Here is a 22,266-nt window from a genome sequence, read left to right as displayed (position 1 = left end):
ATATAATTACAATTACCAGTAAAAATATTTGCCATGAGTACCTTCAGAATCTCTTTATCATTGCTCTCAAAGGCGGCAAGGTAGGATGCCAATTTCTCTGCTGAGCATTCAGCTAACATGCAAATTTACTGAGAAATATTTGGGCAGGTATATACATAGTGCACTTTCCTATCTGCTCCTCTCCTTAGGGCAGGCAGAAGAAAGAAGTATTTAAGCAGAGAAATACTGTCATTCTTTTGTCTGCAGTAGGACTCCCACGGTAGCACTCCCACTAGGGAAGAGCAGCAAAACTCCTGTTCAAACTCTCCATATCATCTAATCCCCAGTAGCTGGCTGTGTGCATGCTCTTCCACAGCCAACTGCAAGCAAATTTATTCCATCTTTGCTGAGACAATCCACTGCCTATTTGCCATGAATCAATAGCTGCACATGGGCAGCTACTGCACGCAGCCTGGCATGTGCCGAATTCCTACCTCTTTTGTCCATGGTATTTTATTTGTCTGCCCATACTTTTCAAGACAATGAAGCATGCAAAGTAACCATGGTGATTAGCACTGCTCAGTTTTACCTTGTAACTGTAGTGTGCTGAATAGTTGACCCACTTCCTCACATCAGTCTTGTCCTCAACAGAGATGGACCGAACAGTGGCTTTGGACGCAGAAGTGGTGGGCATGTCAAATTCCACATCTACATAGCGGACAAAACTGGAAGGCACTTCCCGGTCAGAGCCAAGCTCTAGGTGACAGAAAAAGCAGTGAGGATGGCCAGAAGCTGGAAAAAGAGAGTAAACAGTCATGAGAGTTGTGTCAGATGAATCAAAACACAATGCCTAGGAGAAAGCAGAATCATGAAGCTGCAGGAAACAGAATCTCCCTAGGTGAATTAGTTCACAGCAAGTGTCTTACCTGCTTTGATGCGGTTGAAGTACCAAAGCAATTAAACAAAATGCAAAAATGATTGCTAATCATTCTAGTTTGCCTTTAGTGGGTGAAAATGTAAAAGTAAATCAAGCACAGTAGGGTGGAAGTATTTGTCCTCTTGATTCTCTCAGTGTCTGTCACATGCTAAGTAGATCATGGCACATCCTTCTGAAATGTTATGAAATGACAGTAAGGAAAGAGGGAGTTTGGAAATATTTGATGTTTATTTGAAATTGTTATCCCCCTTTTTAACAGAGAAAAATTTACTGGATAAGGTTAAATAACTTTCCCATGTTCAAAAAACAAATTTTTGCAAAATTTCAGAATAACCATTTATTCCTCACTCGAACCCATGACAAGGTGGCTAGTCATTAAGGATGGCAAGGAGAGGAGGTAATGTTTAGCTCTGTCATATGTAAACAATCCTTATTATTCCTTCTTCTTTGTTTTGCTGGACAGCAGTGATGTTTAGAAATTAAAGTACGGACTTGGAGTCAAACTAAGTTGGCTTTTTCTCTGCTGCCAACTCCTTAAGCTCTTGAGCAAGTAATTTAATGTCTCTGCCTCAGTTTTTCTATTTGCCAAATCAGGATGAAAGCCTTCACAGCCACACAGGGCTTTCTGATTGAAAAGATCCTATTATCTATGTATGTGTAAATGAATGTGTAAGTAATGAATGGAATCTTTGCTTGCCTTTATTACAGGCTTTAGGATTCATGAATACTTGTTCACTAGGAAAGTTCTCCATACAGGTCAGCAAGGTGTACAGGACAGAGACAAGGAAGGAAGAAGGCAGATAAAGTAAAGAGACCTGGGTAGGGAAAGCCCAAAAGCTTCCACTGGGAAAAGCTGGAATACACCTGCTTAGCCCAAAGTCAGCCTTGTTAAACTGAAGCCTGAAAAGCAAGATGTAAGATTTTGAAGTATGACTAGTCTCAACAGGATGAAATTAGGCAGTCTTTAGAGGGCATAGGCATTGCAACATCCCACTTGACCTCTGAAACAGAACTGGAAAAAAAATTCTACTCGGTGTAAGTCTGGTAAGAATCTAGAGTCAGCCTCATATTTCAAAACGGTCTAGCCAAAGTTCCCTTACCACTGGAAGGTTTGTAAAATAATGTGTGTGCAGCAAATCCAGTGAGAGGCTGTGCACAGACCAAGGATATGCAGCACCATAGCTGGATACAAGTTATGAATGAATGGGTGCAGTTATCAAGCAGATAGAGAAGCTCAAGTTCTTGCAAGCATTAAAAATACATCTGCTTTTTATCAGGGTTAATTATCCCAAGCAGAGTACTGACTCATTTGCCCTGGTTCTAGAGCAAGGCAGGATCTGTTTGACAGCCCTTCCTGGCTTTTCATACATGGACATGCTTTTTCTGGATCAAGAGCCATGGTACACAGCAGGCCTTCCTGGTGGTCCTGCCCACCACAGGAGAGCAGCAGCCCCAGGAACTCTCAGGGAGATCACCGTGCCCTCCAGTACCACAGTTCAGGATCTGACACGGGGCCCCTGGGTGACACAGCACTGCTCTCTGGTATTGCATTATGAAGATGCCTAAAACTGGCTCCAAAAATCTGTGTTCAGCAGTCAGTAATGGCAACTAACCCTCAGTCTCAGGCTCCCCCATCCTTTCCTATCTCTTTCCTCACACTGTACCACTCTCAGCAGACTCCTCATTGTAATCCTTCCTGCTCATCTGCTTTGATATGCTTTTCCTCTCTAGTTTGCTGTGGGTTGCTCCCTCCTTCAGAGTGAAGACTACCAGCAGCCCAGGAGGAGTGGCTCTGTTCCCTGGTGCAGGCCACATCCACAGCGGCAGAACGTTCAGCTTGTGCTGTGACACTCCTGAGCTGGCACGTGCTCAGCTGCTTTTGGGGTGGATGTGTGTGAAGGTATCACTGGGAAGTGTTCAACTGGGCTTGAGCACACTGCATGCCAGGTGCTTTGGAGAGCTGAGATTTTCAACTCCACATATTTTCAACTGGACACTTGGTAACACCCCTCTCCACTGCATAAAAATGATGGATGTTATTAATTTAAACCAGCTCAGTGTGGTAGGTAAGGAGACAAACAGATTAAGAAAGCAACTCCTCACTGAAGCTATTGCAAAATTACCTAGCCCATCAGTGTTCATTACTGTCCTGGGCATGAGGCTCACCAGGCACCACCTCTATAGACTGTTCAACAGGCTCATTCAGAGCTCTTTCTCTAATGAACAGGTACCCTTCTTAGTAAAATCAGGAGGAATTAACATACTGCTTTTGTTTTGCACCTCTTGTTTCCTTGAGCTACTACCAGTTTGTTCTGACAATCAAGGATCTCTGATAATTAATACATATGCAAGTGTAACTGTGATTGGAGAGAATCTGTTCCAAATGACTCATGACACTCCAACTGTCCCAACATGCTCGGATTAAAAGATCTAATTTACTTCAGAAAGTATTCCAGGCAGCATGCCTGGGATCCACAGCCAAACTAGAGAAAAGTTCAAATCCAGATCCAAGGCTCTGCATAGATGTTACATCCCTGCTTCACAGAAAGAGCATTTTCCCACGATCAAAGACTGTTTGGATATTTCCCTAGTATTCTACTGATGGATTAAAAAAAAAGAACATGTGAAGCCCAGCCAGCAGCAACTGGAGTTGCAAATAGCCTACAAATAGGCATTCTTCATCAACTCTTTTGTTCATATTAATTTTAAATATGTCATGGGCAATAAAGTTTACCAAGCTGTAAAAATGGACAAATATTTGCTATTTGGATTTTAGCAATGTGCTCAGTAGAATCCAGTCCTAATTTTTTACTTACGTCAAATCATAGTCAGAGTATGCACTGTCCTTCACTTGTCACATGCTTTTCAATGTTCAGTCATAAGCAGATACTTTGGCTACAAAATAATACAGACAGTGCTGATAACACTGTCTCCTACAGTGAGAGTGCAAAGGGCCCCATCCCATTAGAAAGCACAGAAAGAAAAAAATTTAGGTAAGAGTGCAAAGCTGCTGAAATAATTCTTAACAATTCTTAACAATAATTCTTAACAATTCTTATGATGCTACAACCTGCATTCAAGCAGGTAGGGACACGCTCTCCTGGGGACAGCAGGTTTGGGGGCCATGCCCCTCACCTCTACGGAGACTGCACCAGTCCACATTCAGGGAATGGAGTGAAGCATGGAGGTCCAACTGGCTATCTGGAGACCTCTGGAGTTCTGAGATTGTGTTTGCAAAGGAATGTGTGTCAGAGCACACACTGTGGATGAACAGAAAGTCCCACAATGTGTGCGTACATATGTACTCCTGTGAGCATGCCTGGCAGACGGGCACATGTGCTGGAGCACCCATGCAATGCATATGCCCCAAGCACTGTGGACCCAGTTGTGAGGTTGTGTGGCCTCTGGAGGCAGGTGGAGCTGCAGGCTGTGGCTACCTGCAGCACTTCCCTCAGTTCCAATATGATGCCACTTCTTCTCCACTGCTCTGGAGTCCCAGGCATCAAAGCAGTTCATTAGCAGGCCAGATATTTATGGAAGCCCCAGAGTGCTCTTAGGGGTGAGTTACAGGTATCACAGTAAGAGAGCATAAAGTGTGAGTCAGTGGACTCATAGTTTTATGTTTAGTGCTTGAGAACTGCATCATTTATGACAACTGCAAATACATAAAGTTGGGTTATTATATGACTTGTGCATGGGGCTGGATACAGCCAAACGTGCACAAGGCTGGTAGTTAGATCCCACACTGACTATCACATCTAAGAAAGAGTGGGAATGAATGCTTCTGAGTACCACTTAATATACCTCTTTGTTTGCTGAATACTTTGAGAAAGGAGAACCATGGGATGAAGTACACCCAAAAAAGAGAAATAGTCCTTGAAGGGCAAGGTCAGATATAAACTACTTGACCTGCCCTGTCATCACTTTGGGATTCCCTCCCTCTCACATACCTCATGTGTCTTGGCCAAGACAGTGCTTCCAAGGCTCTTCCTTTCCCTGAAATAACATCTGATCTGACCGGAGGGGTGAGGACACTCTTCCTCTCAGGATGTAAACAAATACACACTGCCCTGTGTTTTGCATGATGACACTGATGGATAGATGCTCTGTGGCAGGGGTCCAACAGCAGCAACAAATCTGTAATGTATTTCCTTCCCCCTGTCACAGTGTATATACAATAAAGAGTCACAATGGGAAAGAAGGAAACAAGAGGCACAGATCAATATCTCCCTCAGAGTAGCAACGGGTAAGGCAGCATCACCTTGCCGGAAGCAGTAGAGACAGGGGTTTTACCTCTTCTCCTGGTTTGCTACTGGCATGTTCTGTGATTGTGTTAAAGTCTGAGGGCTTTCATTTCCTCACCTGTGATGTCTGTATGGTACACTGAGATCTTTGGAGAGAAGATGCCACAGAAGTCCCAATTTTCACAGTATCTCATTCTCAGAGCTCATGCAGATGGCATACTGAGATTTTCTTCATAAGCATGTTATTGCTCATAAACAGCCTAGGGTGAATTTTTCACTGCTATATTTCTCTCAGTTTCCAAACTTACACCTCAGTCTACAGCAAACCTGGAGCCTTCCCTTTTGTCAGTGATATCTCTACAAATTTGTAGCCTGTGGTGTAAACTAGTGTCCTTGGGCTGAAACGTGACCCAAAAGATTAGGACACTTGGATCACTGTTTTGCTGACACTATAACCCAAACTCAGGAAAAACATATAGAGAGTGCCAAATCTGGTACCACAATGAACTTCCTTCAGGGAACACTGAAACCCTCCCAGTGACCCACATGCATTACTACAGCATTAATACTGGAAAGTCCATCTCATTTGTAAAAAGCTGTTCTAGATCAAATAGGTCAAGAAGTAGAATTCACTACAAATAAGAATAAACCTGAGATGTCCAGCTTTATTGTGCACCATGGATGACAGGCAGCAAATAGAATGACTACCAGAAATGGCCAAAGGGAACAGTAGCTTGCCTACATCATTTTCATGTTTAATTATGACCATGTTACTAGAAATAAAAAGACTTGGGATAGAAATACAAAGGGGGTTCCATGTTGGTGTTCTCTCTTCAGGTTTAAGCGGTAATTCCCTGTCTGCACTGATTACAGAAACAGAACCACAAAATCGTGTTTGGAAATGTCTATTTTATCTTTAAATGGTCGAACAATGTCTTCTGTTCTCTTACAATCCCCATTTCAGATAATTCAGAGGCATTAATTGTGCCATATGCATTGAAATATGTAGCACAGGCCCAGCATGTTTGGAAAAGATATCGCATGTGCTAGAGCTACAGCAATATATCTGCTCCTGTCACTCAGTCCCATAGCATAGAATCTTGCTTTTGCAAGTTACGTGTAAAGGCCCTGCTTCCAATAACAGTACAGAGCACACAGATGTTTGATGCCTAGGTTTCATAATCAAAGAATCACAGAAGCATTTACTGGAAAATATCTTTAGGATCATCAAGTCCAACCATTAACCTAGCATGAATTTAATCTACCACTAAACTATCTCCCTAAGTATCCCTGTCTCTTTTAAATACCTCCAAGCAGAGACAAAACACATATTTTTGCATCTAGAAAACCTGAAACTGTTTTTACCATTAGCTATATTTGTAGTATACGTAAAACTATTACAATGAAGGGTCAGACAAATACTTCATGCAACTAATTTATGCCCTTTGGTATACTAAAAAGGATGATATATCTTTCACCATTTAAACTCAGTATTTCTTATCTTTCAAAGTACATAATTTGTTTTAGTTTATTCCTACAGAGATGGTATATGCCACTCACCTGAGTTTTTGTCAGGCAGTCGGTTTATCCTCCATACGATGGAATTAAAGGCATGCTCATATTTGGCAGTTCCCAAAGTGACTCTCATTACTGGCTCAGAGCCAGACAGACTGGCTGATCCAAAAGTGGCTCCCTTGTTCACCTTGGCTTTCAAAGATTTCTCCCCCAGGACACTCTCCCTGCGGAAGTTCTTCACCCACTCACTTGGCACGGGGTAGCGGATCATCACATTTTCACAAGGGACCTGAGTTAAAGGGTCATGGTTGGAAGAGAACCCTGTGGACATCATCAGCCAGCTCTGCACCTCCACCTCGGCACCATTGATGCTGGCAGCTGTCCTCAGAGTAAAAGGCAAAGTTTTCTCAGCAAAGACAGTCCTGAATCTCATCAGTTCAAACCGACAGGCATCCAAGGGGTTGAACAGGATAATACGGGAGTTATTAAACATATCCTCATCCACACATGAATGGAAGCGGCAGCTGTGTAATTTAATCCACTTAGTGGTAGTAGTGGGCATAATATCCTGCCTTGCAACTATTTCATTCCCTTTGATCAGGATATCATTAAGGCCCAATCTGCATTCTGCCAGGCCAGAAAGGAAGCTGAGAACGTAGATATGAGTCAGCACACTGTGCTGGAGAATCACACTATCTCCCTTGGCCAAGATGCCATGAAACTCATCCCTAACATCCACAGTGATTTCTTCTTCTTGGTAATTCAGTCCCACTGTGCTCAGATCTGTTGATGAAGCTGGCAAGTTCATCAGTGTGTCTTGCACAGCAGTGATGAAGCTAAGGAAGTCTTCATAATCTGTAGTCCCAAGCTTGATAATTTGCTCTCTCTCTGCAGTGTGTGCAATGGCTGGCTTAGGCTGATACTTCTTTTTCTCCTTGTATGTTGTGCGATCCAACCGCACGCTGTGTATCCTTCCATTCTCATCATAGTTCTGCAGCTTGCGCTCTGAAATCTCATGATTGATTTCAAGTTTGAGTTCCCGGAAAGGCTTCTCTAGCCCCTTCTCATAAAAAAGCTGTATACATCCACTGTCAGTCAGCTTGACGTATATTGGTCCCCAGTGCCTGGATGACATAATGTTCTTCTTCTCTGGGATCCTCAGCATCATTGGCCATCCATCCTTTGGCTGAGCTGGTGCCAGGTTAAATAAAGCTGCATCCAGATCATATGGCATCATGGGGTCATCATCGGGCAAGGTAGGACTGCTCACACCATCTGGGTCTCCAATCTGGAGCTGTTTGAGCTGCTCTACAGCATCTGTGTGTGTTACAGTCTTGTTTGCCTCATGGAAACTGATTGTATCAGGCTCTTGATGGAGAATAATGAGAGAGTCTCTATGGCTTTTGCCTGGAGCACTGGAAACAGAAGAGCTTTTGGAACACCTCTCTTGCTCCTCAAAGAATGAGCTGAATGGATTGATGGGTGAGGGTTGGACATCTCGAAGAGATTCATCCAGAAAGGGATTAGTAGCACTCCACGGTGGTGTTTCAACAGAAGGCAACTTGGTTAAAGAGGAGAGATCTAGTTTTTGAATTTTGGAGAGGTCTCCCAATGTACTTTTAGGACGTTCTCTTTTCTTTAAAGATGTAGTGAGATTAAAGTTAACATCTGGAGCCTGTGTTTCTGCAGGTGGGGTATCTGTTTTCAAGGGAGAAAGGCTCTGTGGTGCAAAACTGACTTCATTGTCATCAAAGGTCACCCAGCTGGGAAAGCGAACTGTGGTTGGGGTAGATGAATGGCCATTCATGGAGGTGTTGCTCAGCTGCCAGTTGACAGCCTCCATATCTATCTCTTCATCTTCCTGGAGAGATGAGGAGTTGTCTTTAAAAAAAGAGGGGAGGGGAGGAAATTTCAGCTAATTATTCTGGAGTTACCTCATTCTCTCCTCAAAAAAACCCTCAGAGTCAGCATGCTCAAGGAAGCATGCATTCCCATTCAAATGCTGGGCAAGAATAAGATAGTCAAAAGATTTGGCTAAAATGCTGAGGAGTCTGACAAGAATTAATTAAAGGATACACAGTTGAACACAGAAAAGGAATCCAGGAAGACATATTAAAGCAATGACAGCAATGATGGTACTGATCTCATCCCAACATAATGACCTATAGGAGAAACCACATGTCACAGTGATTTTTTAAAACTTCCCTCTGTAAACTTTTAGGATGCATTTCTTCTCCACAGTTATCTTCTGTTATTTGCCTGGAATGTTCACTCACTCTTGTTATAATTTTCTTCCCTTTTCTGTCCCCATACCCTTTGCTCTCAAGAATAATCCAGTAGGAAGAGGAATGAACATTGAGGAAGAGCACATCTGCAATCTGTCCCCATGTACTTGCCTGTGCATTTGTCGTTACCACAAAAGCACATGGGGTATGGTGACAGCACTGTAAAAGGTGCCCAGGTGTGATTTTTCTCCAGGATGTGTTCAGCAAAGAGTCTCTTTGTCATACCCAATGTGCAAGAGTCTGACAGTCCTTGGATGTCTCTGAAAAATCTCTCGGAGAACCTGTGATCTAGGGATATATGTCAGGATAAGGAAAAACGTGGTTTTGACTTGTGTTGTGGAAGCTGTCCTCATCCTCTCTGAGGACAGGGCACCTTTGAATGCTATTTTCCTAGTCTTGGGCTCTGCCAAGACACTTCCTAGAAAACTGTACCACAGTGCGCTATTTCAGTCCCAGCTCTTCCCAGGATTGTTGTAGCGGTTGTTTTCCAAAATGAGTACAAATTCTCAGTGTTAAGAAATTTAATTATTTTCTTCCCATTTTCTTCCTACTGAACTAATGAATCAGAATGCTCCAAAAAATGAGCAGCCAGCATGAAATTATACTCTGTAGATGCACCATGTTTGCTCTGCATGATACAGCAGTGCTGGCATTTGTGCTTTTTGCTTCTCGCAGACATCTCATGTTTTACACAAGTCACTGCTCTTCAGTACAAGCAAGAAGTAAATGTAAAATGTAGCCCTGTGGTATAGCTGTACACCTATGCTTTGAGCATAATTTACAGCAACAACACCACCAAACCACTTTAAGTCATTATTTAAATTGCCACCAGTTCCCAAAAAAGATGAGCTTGATTTCCATTCTGCTTCAACCATAACAGACAATTTGAATTTTATTTCAGCTACCATTTAGAATATGAAATAGGGAATAATCACGCTAGCCAAAGTGCTGCCATGAGCTCATTATAATGTCTTGGCTAACTTGATATTCTGGCCCTCTCATTCCAGCAATATGTAACCTTCTGATCTAAGGACAAAACACATCAACCAAGTTCTAAGGGTTATTACAATTGAGAATTATACATGAAGGTGAATGATACCAATTTATTTTTCAAGCCACAGCAATACAAAGCAATAACAAGAACAGACAACTTTTACAGACTACCCATGCATTGCAAAGTGTCTGTTAAAAGAAGTGCCATTGTCTCAGTTTCTCAGATTTTCTTCTCTACCCTGCTATCTCACTCCCAGCTTTGCACAGTGCCTGTCTGTAGCCCCTGCTACTGGTCACACCACAAGGTGCAGTGGTGGATTCCTTATCTGCTCAGTATTGCCACAAGGCTATAAACAGATCTGGGGAGGGGAAACTGACTATTATCCACAATCACACCCTGAGTGAGAAAGTAATAAAGAACCCACAAAGAATAATCTGGTACTATTCTGATCCTCAGTCCACACTAATATATTATCTATGCTGTCTCATGTCTTTCCAGGACTTTGGTCATCCAGTATGTAGCACCTTGAAGCAAAGGTTTTATGCTATTTCCGGGAAAACATTGCTTGTTTCTTTTAGGACTTCAAAAATTCCAGTGTTTATAAGATCTGGGTTGCTTAAGAGCAGCCCACCTCTTCTCTGCCTGCAATTTAATATAATTTCCTTGTGACAAGGAAAGAAAGCTTTGGTTCTCTTTAATGTATCATCTTTTCATTTTTCTATTTGGCTAAACCATAACTACTTTGGCCAAAATCACCAGGTTATATCATGTTACTTGTGCCTGGGGGAAAGGCAGTCATCCAACTGCTAAAAGACATTGATACTGCAAAGTGTTTGTGATCAAAACTGTGCCATGGAAGTATTAAGAAGATATGAGGGTATTACGTACCTTTCAAGAAAAGAAAGGCAGATAACAACTTTCAGAATTGGACCTGAGCAAATGCCTGAAATTTAAAATTTCTGAGTACTCATCTATTTTGCCTCTCGAGAGAAATTAGCTCAGAGCTTCATGGCATGACTGTTCCTGTTACCTGAATATATTAATTTTCATATAATTCAGATAGCTCTTTGAACTTAAGTCTGCAGTAAAGGCATACTCTTACCATGTCACACCTTCCAAAGGGGTCCTGACTTCCCTGATGTAGTCTACACCAGCTCCTCAGACAAAGCAAGCACTGCTAAGATTTCTGTTGGCATAGCTGGGTCTCTTCTAGGGCTCTTTACATAAAATCCACCAGACACTGGTATACAGACTTGGTCTTTAAAGATCAGCCAGGTCATGAGGATACCAGCAACAAAACCTGTGGTGTCTGTATAAGCAATTATAGAAAAGCAGAAAATTAAGATAGACAGAATCTGGAAGAAATCAAGGACCAGGCTGCTGTGCAGTTCTGTCTCCATGATAAAGGTTATACTCCCATATAGTTTCCATGACATCCATATCTGGTAATTTTCTTGCTTTTCCATATCCAAGTCAATTCAACTCTGTCTGCACATTTTTTTGGGGCAGTCTGTCGTGTTTCTGATCTTACTAAAAGAGATGGTGTAATTTAAAAAACTTGAGTGAGTGGGCCATCACTTTGAAGTGATACAACTGAACTCCTATTTCCAGCCTTGACACCAACCTCATATGTGGCTTTGGGAAAACATCACTATCATATCACATCACAGCTTCTCTTCCCACTTTTTTTCTAATTTCTGACTATAAAAGTGTTACATGTGGAACACTGTTCCTCTGTACCTCAGTATCCAGCACATTTCTAGGACTCTTTGAGAACACAGTGTAAGTGAGTAAATGCCACAGAAGTGAATATAAACCAATAAACTGATTCAATTAATAGTTCTGTTGCATATATGCCCTTTAAAAACTTTCAAGTTTTGTACAAGTTATGAAGCCAGGTCTGTTTTCATCAGCTTTTCTTTTATCACAGCTCTGTTAATGGTAGAAGGTCAAATCTGTTACTGCTGCAAACAGCAGCATAAACAGACACTAGGAAAGTGCACAGAAACTAGATACAAGAGTATACAGCTCAAAGCACAGAAGAGGACTTGTCAACAGGAGGGTACTACCTGCTTATTTTGCCTGGAAAAAATCCCTGTAGGGTGGCAGTTACTACATCCATGTGCTTCCTAGGTACCTTTGCTATCAATTAGTGAGTGGTAACATCAAAAAATGTCCTCTCACAACCTTGCAGGACACCTTCTTCCCATGAGCTTCAGAACAGATTTTGGAGACAGAAGAAGAGGCATCCACCTTGCCTCTTTTCAAGAAGAGTAGAGAGCGCAGCTGGAAAGTCCCAAATCTCTTGACCACCAACACGCAACAGGTTGCAAGATTTGTAAGCACTCCTCAGACTTTTTGAGTGTCTCTGCAAGTTCTGGCACATAGAAGAGGTGACTGCTCACACAGGCCAAGCCCCTTACTCTTGCTACTGAACACACCACATGCAAAAATTTAACAGCAACTTAGTTCTCCAACATCTTAACTGTTAGTACAAAAGTTAGGTGTTAAGGCACAGCTAAGAGACTTTTCAAAATCACCACAGACTAAATAAGCAGCAAGAGAAGGTGCAAGATGGAAGTCACAGATCTGATCTCTGCAGTTTCCTCTTATTCATTCTCCTCCCACTTGACTGACTTCTCAGGTCATGTTGAATGGATTCATTCTCAGGTGACTCTCTTTGAACACAATTGTCTAAATGTAGGCCACATAAATCTGGCCTGCTTAAACCTTGTTGCATCCCAAATCTGTACTACAGTAGTACTACACAGACTGTTCCTAGCAGTGGCTTAGTGACTAAATACAATGCCTGTTGCTTAGTTAACTATTACAAATTCATCATAAGTCCTAAAAGAAGTTTAATTGTCAAAAGAAGTTAAATCATCTGAAGCAACAAAGAAGTTCTATCATGGAGCTTCCAAATCTATTTAAAACACAGTGAATTTCATCTAGGTTCAATTAATTTATTCCCATGAGTCTCTGTAAGAACTGCTATATTTAATTTTAAATGTAAGCCATCATGCAGATACTAAACTGAAGATGAAATACAAGAAAATGATGACTCAGCCCTCACAGCTAGGTTGCAGCAGCCCTCATACTGCAAGAAAAATGTTGAAAATGATAGTTACTTATTATCTTAAAGAACCCTAGAAGTTTTTGTTGACTTTTTCCAGTGATGTTTTGACTTTTTCTAACAATTATCTCTCTACAGAGAAGTCTGTGTTTATGGGAAGGAAGGACTACTGTATTTCAGGAGTTGTGCTCACAGTGCTTTACTGCCCAGAATTATTTGCCTGGTGTCCCCTCCACTCACACCACTCCTTACTGCAGGGAGAAGGAAAGGAGCATCTTCCCAACAAATGAGAGTGAACTAACCATTAAGACACTGGTTTCACACTACCAGAACAGCAGTAGTTGCAGCTGTAAGTCTCATTGCAGGAAGCTATCAATCATCTTCCTCTTCTCTGTTTATCTTTATTCAACTGGAGAAATTAATTAATTCAGAACCCTTTCACTCTTCCTTGAATAAAGAAAATGTTCAAGATAACAAAATTAGTTTGTAGAACTTTCTTGAGTGATTTAGTTAAAAAAATACTCAGTATTTTTATTGTGTTATGTTTATTGAGTAGTTAAAACTCTAGTTCATAAAAAAAAATCTGTACCACCAGCGTGTAAGATATGGTATGGAATAACTGAAAAAATATTTCAGCAATTCATAGTCTGTGTACAGTGAACTCCCCTTTGTCCTGTACAGATCTTGGCTGCAACTACAGTTTTATAGAAGTTCCTTACGTGTTCTGCAGTCTGTAGTATGCAGTGCCCTAAGAAATCAGAATGTGTCTGGCTAGTCTTAAGCATCTGTAACACATTGTGCATAAAACTGATAAATTAGATTTGTGAAGAAAATATCCATATTCAGACAATGCTCTTTCTAGATCTACTGCTTAGTTTTTAGCCTGTAAACACTTACAAGTTAGTGTATTAATATTCCTAGACAGAATTACAGTCAAGAACAAGCATACAGCCTATCCAAAAATCACCAGAACATTACAGCAAAGAGAGATATATAGCTTTGAAGTGTAAGTGCCTGTGTCTCCAATTCATACCAATTTATCATTTGAACAGTAGAACAGTAGACTCCAAATTCATGTAAGTAGACTCCAATAGTTCATGAAAATAATGGATGAGGTTGTTAGTCTCTTGAATAAACTGTTACATCTTTACATCAGGCAGGAATTACAGTTAAGAGGCAGTTACTTCTAAAGGGAATGAAGTTCTCCTAGTCAGAGCTAGTAAACATTTCATACTCCAAGTAAAAGCACTGCTTATCACTTAAACATATCTTGCTTTGTTTTTTTTTTTTTTTCCAGTAAGTATGGCTACTCTAAGAAGAAATTGAAGTAAACACTTTTTGTTCTCTTTACATACTTGAAAGAGTGGAGCTCTTCTCTTGTGTAACACAACAGTAGCCAGTGGGTCCCAGAACTACTATAGAAAAAGAGGCTTTTTGATTTAGCCCATTTGAGAGCCACAGATTAGGAAAGCTCCTGAAGGTCAGTTCATGTGTTTCCATTAGCAGGCCAGAAGGCGGTACATTAACACTGATAAAATAGGAAGAAGTGCTCAAGATTTTTACAAGATTTACACAACACTATGCCTGTTCAAAGAATTCACATGCTACATGTGACATAATACTATTTGCTTCTAATTAGAGCCAAGTTGTGAACAGATCTCATCTAAGTGGTGGAGAAAAATTTAAACCTCCTTCTTCTACCTGAGAACTTTTTTCTATTAAACAAACAGGTATAGTCATAAAGTAATTGTCTTAGCAAGTAAGCATACCTACATGATTCATTACAAAGCACCTTCATTTCTACCCCTGAAGATATGGCACAGATATGACTGACATATTTTCACCACTATGTCATCTAACTGTGTTCTCAGCAAGGTGTGCTCAGCCCAGAGATTGCCAAGACAGTGACTACACCCTAGACTTAGTCATTTACTGCCACGGGAATATTTACACTCCCAGTTTGGGTAGGCAAGACAAAGCCTGTGTGTGAAGGGACAGAGCAGAGCTGGAAAACACCAAGCTGAACCTGTTTCAGCACAGAGATCAATAAGAGAATGAGAGAGTCTCTGCAGAAGAATGAATCAGACTACGACTTTTTTTTCCAAAAGAAGAACAAGGAGCAAAGGAGAAGAACAAGACATACACAACATTTTTCAAAAGAGGTTCCTTTAAAGGTACTTTGGCAAAGATAAATGAAGACAGTTTTCCTCAACATACTTTGGACTTTGCTTCTTTCCACAGATGTCTGCCTTCCTCTCTGATTTTAGTCCACAGTACATACAACATATCCTTCAATAGTGGAACTGCCACTGAGATGAGACTATTGACCTCATGAAGAAATGAGAGTAAATAAGGAAAGAGAAATGTGTCTGCAAGCCCAGCCCCTGTGCCAATTTCATGAAATTGGTATCTGGCAAGCAGAATAAATCTGTAGCCAGCCCTATAAATGCAAAGACAATCCCACTCCATCTTGGAGGAGGTGGTGCTACCATCCATTGAACAAGCTCTATTTTGCAAAAGGCAATCACATGAATCTCTCATACACAGACAATATGTTACTTCATTATGCTGTAACTTTTCAAGCAACGTATGATGGACCAGTAACAAAATACAAAGGTTTGCAGACCTTGTTAGTTTTGTCTTGAGTACCTGAGATAATACCACATGGAACAAGCCTGCCATTTACAGTGCCAGACTACAGGTGGAAATGTGCCAGCTACTGCATCCACTCAGAATCTGGGGTCCCACTGAGCAGCATAACCTTTGATAGCAAAGCAACACACTATGGTCTCATGCCTCGAGTTATGGATTCAGATAGCTGCTGCAGTACTGCACAGGTGTGGGGTCTGGCCCTGCTGAATAAATGTGAGAAATGTTCCCATAGCTATAGGAAGATCTAAGGCAAGAGATCATCGTGTGTTAAGTGGCTGAAGCACTCTGGGTTTGCTATTGCCAGTCCATCCGTTCAGAAACTGTACTGGTAGTGACCACAAATGGTAACATCAGCTGATAACAACTTGGGAGTCAATACAAAATAACTGGTTCTCTGCTTCCTAGGTGGGCAGTTCATGCATGGCTGAAACCAGTGTCACCCCAACTATCTGTTCCGTCTTGTGCTGATTCTTCAGCAAAAAAAGAAAGTCAATACACAGGGATGTTGAATAAGCCTGTACCAGTGCTCAATCCACTGCTTACAAAAATAAACATTGCACATCATTTAGAAAGAGACAGGATATTTTACATCTTCAAAATGCACTACTGCAAACACTTCTGGCTCCTCACAACATTTAAAAATAGTAGCACTAACTTCCTCATTCCTGTGCCCAAGGCACTTCCCAGGATCAAGTTTTATATCATATCAAGTCAGCAGCTCACATCCTGTCTGCCAGATATGTCTGCATATCTCAGGTCATGCGGTCAAGAAGTAATCTCATATTTGTACGCTACCTTCACCCTGAGCAATATCAAAATGATTTACAAGTTATGTCACTGCTGATATTTAAAACAAATCCAAAGAACCATTTAAAAATTTCTAATGTAAGAGTCTGCGGAAACTTCCATTTCAGTTACGTATTTTAATAATTTAGTTACCAGGTGAACTGTGAAGACAAATGTGTTTCATAAACAACACAGCTGATAAATAGCTATAAATTATGGAAGATAGAAGTGCTCAACTTCTGCCTAACGCTTATACTTTTCACCCCTGTAGCTTGTTATGGAAACATTTTCTGTTTAAAATGCAGAGAAGACCATGTAACTGCATGAGAGTAGCCAGTTTGGCCAGTTCTTCTTGACTCAAAGCATATGTGAGCTCCAGGCTACAGGGAAGTTTTATGTGAAGTGCTCAATGCAAAGGTGAGAAGAGCTGTAACAAAGCCACATGTGTCTGAATTTGGGTTTTTTGTTTGTTTTTTTTTTTATTTTGGAGGGATTTTTGACCCATAACACGAAAGACTGAAGGTAAGTGGCTGGAAATAGTGTGAAAAAGCAAAAAGGACATGACCTACATGCAATGCCTGACCCACATAGACATCACTGAAGATGCACCTTCCAGCTCAACACCCACACCCTCAATAAAAAAAATAGTAATTAAAGGTGCCTGAGAAGCAGGATGATACAAAGAATATGACACAGGAATGGGCTACAAAAGTCTTAGGTGCTAATCTGAATCATATGACTGTTTAAGTGACCTTCAGCTAGCAATTTATGGTCTCTGCTCCACAAGTTTTCTCTCTGTAGCAAAGCAAACATACTGATGTAATGGGAAATGTTAATGGTTGTTGTCATGTGTGTTTGATAAATAAGTTATCATAAGTCATGTGAAAGCCTGTGGATTTTCTAGGAACCATAGAGGATAAAGGGAATAAGCAAAGAAGCTCCTGTAGGGAATAAAACAATTGTAGAGAGTAGAAGCTGTGGCCCTTGGCTGAGCAAAACTTAACTTATGTGTGTCAAGGTAGTTCTTTGTGCACTGGCCATTGCAAGTCTTGTATGCAAGTGTATCTGGATGAAAACAAAGAGAAAGGTGGAGAAACTGGAGTAAACAGCTAAGGCTCAATGCTTACATACCAGACTGGCTGTGAACTGCAAGGAGAAATGCTGGGCTTTTGCTTCATCCTGTTTGCTCCTCCCATAGGCTGAGAAACAGGGTACTGTCCACACTATTTAGGGGCAAGGAGGATTCCACCAAAAAATATTTGAGGTAAGTGAAAAAGGCTTACCAAGACCTTGGAAGGCAAATGTTTGCAGCAACAGATTGTGAAACATGCTTCTTACAGTGAGACAGGCACCACTTTATTTGGTTATTGTTCTGTTATTGTCTTCAAAATTCATATTGGGCTGTTGCTAAGGTGGTTGCAGGGTTGAGTCAGGATGCTGCACTGCCGGTTTTCACCTCTTGAGGCCCTTAAAGATGTGTTTTGGATATATGTTGAGCATGACAATTCAGACAAAACATAGTAGGAAGAAATATTCCCACTACTCATAACCTAACTCCAGTCTCTTCTACAATGACACTGATCTCAGATTTTGTCCATTCAAAAAAAAAAGTGATGCTACAGGGGTTGTCTTGGAGAGTGTTATGAAAAGCACAGCTGTGCTGTCAGTTTGTGCTTGCCCTGCCAGTCTGATGAGCACAACCCTACCATCAACAACTTCAGCCAGCTTTGGAAAATAACAGAGTTGACCCAGCTCACACATTGTATATATATAACAAAAGGACTCCCAAAGAGGGTGGAAGACAGAAAACTTTCCAGCTTGTTCATCCAAATACATTTTAATTAATTGTCCTGCTATGCAGCCCTCTGTCCAAGTCTGAGAGTCTTGTTATCATCCCATGGTGTTATCAGCACGTCATCTCCAACCTCAGGCAGCTGTCCACCAGTTTGGGAGGCTGCTGTGACAGACTTGCTTGTTTTACGATATATTGCTGTGATTGATGAGGCCATTCCCCCTTTTCTACACTCATCTGCTCCAGGCCTGAGACTCCCTTAGCACAACCAGTCCAGGCTCCCACCATAAAACCCCAGCTGTTTTGCAGCTATTCACAATTGCAGGAAATCAACAGAACCAAATACTGGGCTGTTGCCTATCTTATGTCATTTGGAGTTCTGTTTTCCCTTTTTGTATGTATGTGTGTAGCTGCCACGGTACACAGGATTATTCAGGGTCACTCCACAGAAGCAGCCAAAGAGAAATGATCCAACATGCAATTGCTTCCTCCCTCCCTTGGACCATGTTGGTGTGATTAGAGTGAACAGAAAGGCATGGGATTCTTTTAAGTGTAAAAGTTTGAGCAAAAGTGACCCACACAAGAAGAATGGAAAGATGTAACTCATCATGGTATCACAGCACTGTGGGGAGAAGTGAAGAAGAAACCTACACTTCAGCCCTCTGTGCTGATTTTAGCTTCCCATCTTTCCATCTTTAACAGGCATCTTCAATCCAAGCTACAATTCTGGCTGGAGGCAAAACACAGAGTATAGAAGGTGCAAATTTCTGAATGCTAGTCCAGAATATCTTTTCAGAAAACTGATTTCTTTTAAAATTTTTAAGTTTTAGCAACCCTCATCACCACCTAGTCTTAGCTGTGTGCCCTATTTCATCCCCAAATGATGCTCACCATTCCTTTGTTGGGAATGCAGAGAGGGAAGGAATGGGGAATCCTGAAAACTTCTGTCCTGAGGCACCACAAGTAGGAATTAGGCAGGGCTACTAGGGCTGGATAGGATGGAGCTCTGATAGTGTCAGCACAATCCCTGTACAAAATACACCACAGAAAGCTAAGTGGAAATAGACTTCTATATTCTGGAAATGTGGAAGGGATCTAACAGATCTCTTCAGGGTACAAGACAAGATTAGGGAGGGAAAAAAAAAAAAGGTATGGACAGTGTGATAAGAAGCCTCACTGCCTCTATCACCAAACTGTGCAGCTGCTTTGGTGGTGGCGCCGGAGAGACAAGAGCTGAGCACAGAATGTGACCAATGTGAAGGAAAACAACAGAGCCCCCACAGCTGCTGTGCCCTGTAAACAAAGCTCAGCTTTCTCAAGGGCCATGTGAGATTTTGCAGAAGAGTCCTGAAAGAACTGAGGTCTGCCCAAAGGGAACAACAGGGATTAGAGAAATGAGGAACATGGGATAATGAGGACTTCACTGAGCTTAAAGAAAAGGTATTCAGATTACAAAATATGTATTTTAATGTACTCCTACAAACAGATCAAATGAACATTTAAGAAATAAATGGGCAACGTTTAATGCATAACCAAAACACCCAAAAGCAGTATCTTACATTGCATAACCAAAATACCCCAAAGCAGTATCTTCCATAGTATAGTGCACTGACTGGTGGAGGAAATGGACAGGAGTTACCTAGGAGGAACAATGCTGCTGTGGACAAGAATGCTCACGTCACTGGTAAGCATTCTATTCTACCATTTCAAGGACTTATCATGTCATAGAAAGAGATTTTTTTTCTTCATGAGATAATGCTGCAAAATTGCTTCAGTATGTTATGAAAATAGGGGTGGGAGAAATTTTTTTTTGTCCACTGGTCTATTTGGATAAAGGACTTGTATAAAATGTCAGAAATAGCTGTCAGATGAGAAAGTACCCCCAATGGACTTCCACTACGTTAACAAGTCTAGAAGAAATATCTAAACTCGTTTAGGAATGTAATATATTCTGATCTTTTGCACTGCATCTCTTCAGTTTGCAGATTTGTACCACTCATCTAGGTCACATCAAGGTCAAATGGCAGAAACAAAAAGGCCAGTCATGTGGACAAGGATAGGCACCCTATGGAAAGGTTTGAATTTAACTTCTCACATGGAATGGCATTTCTTGTAGGCTTTGTTCAGAAACACACATATGAGCACTTGAAGTCATGAAGAATTCTGTCTTCCCACTGGCTTCAGGAAAGCACGTTTCTGCTTGAGACAAGAAAAGAGAATGTACTGGGAGTGTGTTTATTTGAACCAGAATTTTAATGCTCTAGAAATGCTGAGAGCTTGCAAGATTAAATCCTGTATTTACTAACTCAGCAGTATCCTCCCCCCTAAATTTCTCCATCATCACTGCACCACAACCTAAGGGGTAAACTTCAGAAAATAAATTGATACTTGGCAAATCTGCACTTGAGTCCTCTGAGCTGGATCTAAACAAAACTGTTTCTTGGGATCAGATCTCATTATTTTGGATATAAAAAGTGGTTCGCCCATAAAGCAAATTGAAACCTAGATCTCTCATTACATGATCTGAACAGTCGTCAGTTGGCAGCAGCCTGACTGTGCAGGGATAAAAACCATGCCACAGTCCTGTGGGCAAGCCAGTCTCCTTGTGAATAGTTTCAGGATGCATCAGGAAGCAATTACCAAATCCCAACAAAACCTGGTTATGACCCCTCTCCTTCATCACCAACTATCACTTAGGAGAAGCCAGAATTATTTTTTCCTCTCTCCCCTACGGTTAAAACATAAATTAAGGGGATTTTCTTTTGCCCCTTTAAACTTTTTGCCTTGTTCAATCTCTTTGTGCCGAGCCTTTTGTCTTCGGGAAGAGGCTATTTCGCTGGAAGCCGATGGAAAGACCACTGTCCGGCAGACAATGGAGCTGTCTGCAGAGCAGGCGCTTCGGAGCGGAGAGCGGGACGGCTGAGCCAGAGGCATTCCCGGCCTGTTGCCATAGCAGCGGGGTGAGCGGGCTGCCCTCCCCGGCCGCCGGGGCTGCGCCGGGGCCCGCGGCGGGCAGGGCAGGGAGCCCGGGCTGGGTGTCCGTGCCGGGCCCGCGGCGGGCAGAGCAGGGCAGAGCAGGGCAGGGAGCCCGGGCTGGGTGTCCGTGCCGGGCCCGCGGCGGGCAGGGCAGGGCAGGGCAGGGCAGGGCAGCGCCGGGGCTGCGCGGCGCTCACTGCGGGCTGGCCTTCGCCACAGGCTGCTCCGCAGGACCGGCTTATACGGACAAGCCTGGGCGCTGATTACAGAATTTGAACTAGATCAAAATAACATGCACCAAACACGTTAAAAGCATTGCATGCCTGGAACTGGCATCCTTTAGGGTCCTTTAGAAATCTCCGTGTTGGGAAAACACGGGAGGTCCCTGGCTAAAGTCGTTTCACAGAAAGCTTTGGCTGATCACGGATGTTGAGTGGACAGTTTGCAATTTTAACATAAGGCAGGAACTGGTTCTACATATTTTATCTCTCCAGCAGAGCAGGCTACTAGTGGGAACCATTAGAAAGTTATTGAATGGAAGTGGCAACACTTTGCCAACACAAAGAATAAATACAGATAGCACTAGTAGCATTATCCTCTGTAAACACAGGGTAGAGTTTAACAGGAGGGCAGCTACTGGAATCCTACATGCTTTCCCCAAGTTATGACTCCCAGCATTGAGTCTCTGTACATACATGCAGCTCTAGAGTACGCAGATTCTTATAATCCACACCTGAGCCTCGCTGTCCAAAGGAAAAAGTTCTGGTTGCTTTTGTGAAAGGCAAGACCTTTTTCTCAGTGGTCTTTGATGGGAAAAAAAAAAAAAAAAAAAGAAAAAAATCTATTGTTATCTTCTTATTTCCCCTCTTACCTTCTTATCTCCCTTCTTATTCACTGTACAGAAATTGAGCAAACGTCAAGCAGACAAAGCAACTCCCTTTTCAGCCAAGACCAGCTTAACTTTTGATTGGGTTGGAAGAACAAGCATCCTGCCTGTAGCAGCTATCCACTCCAGCAGTTTGTAAACGATAAG

General features: G+C 41.9%; 1 protein-coding gene across 6 annotated transcripts in view; it reads right to left on the bottom strand.

The window, feature by feature from the left end:
• The window catches only part of STON2 (stonin 2), a 68,399-nt gene that overhangs the window by 5,254 nt on the left and 40,879 nt on the right, over positions 1–22,266 (bottom strand). For 5 of the 6 annotated variants that reach the window (XM_053945269.1, XM_053945267.1, XM_053945268.1 and 2 more), the window contains 2 exons: positions 6,721–8,556; positions 569–771 (listed from right to left, as the gene is read on the bottom strand). In XM_053945269.1, coding sequence (XP_053801244.1) covers positions 569–771; positions 6,721–8,556 — 2,039 coding nt within the window. Of the gene's footprint in view, positions 1–568; positions 772–4,866; positions 5,075–6,720; positions 8,557–22,266 lie in introns of those variants that run through there. The other variant, XM_053945270.1, reaches the window with a different exon arrangement.

This window comes from Vidua chalybeata, chromosome 6, assembly GCF_026979565.1.
Source record: "Vidua chalybeata isolate OUT-0048 chromosome 6, bVidCha1 merged haplotype, whole genome shotgun sequence".
NCBI classification, from domain to species: Eukaryota; Metazoa; Chordata; class Aves; order Passeriformes; family Viduidae; genus Vidua; species Vidua chalybeata.
The sequence above is the reverse complement of the archived record's forward strand: the minus strand, read 5'-3'. Positions and strand labels throughout refer to the sequence as shown.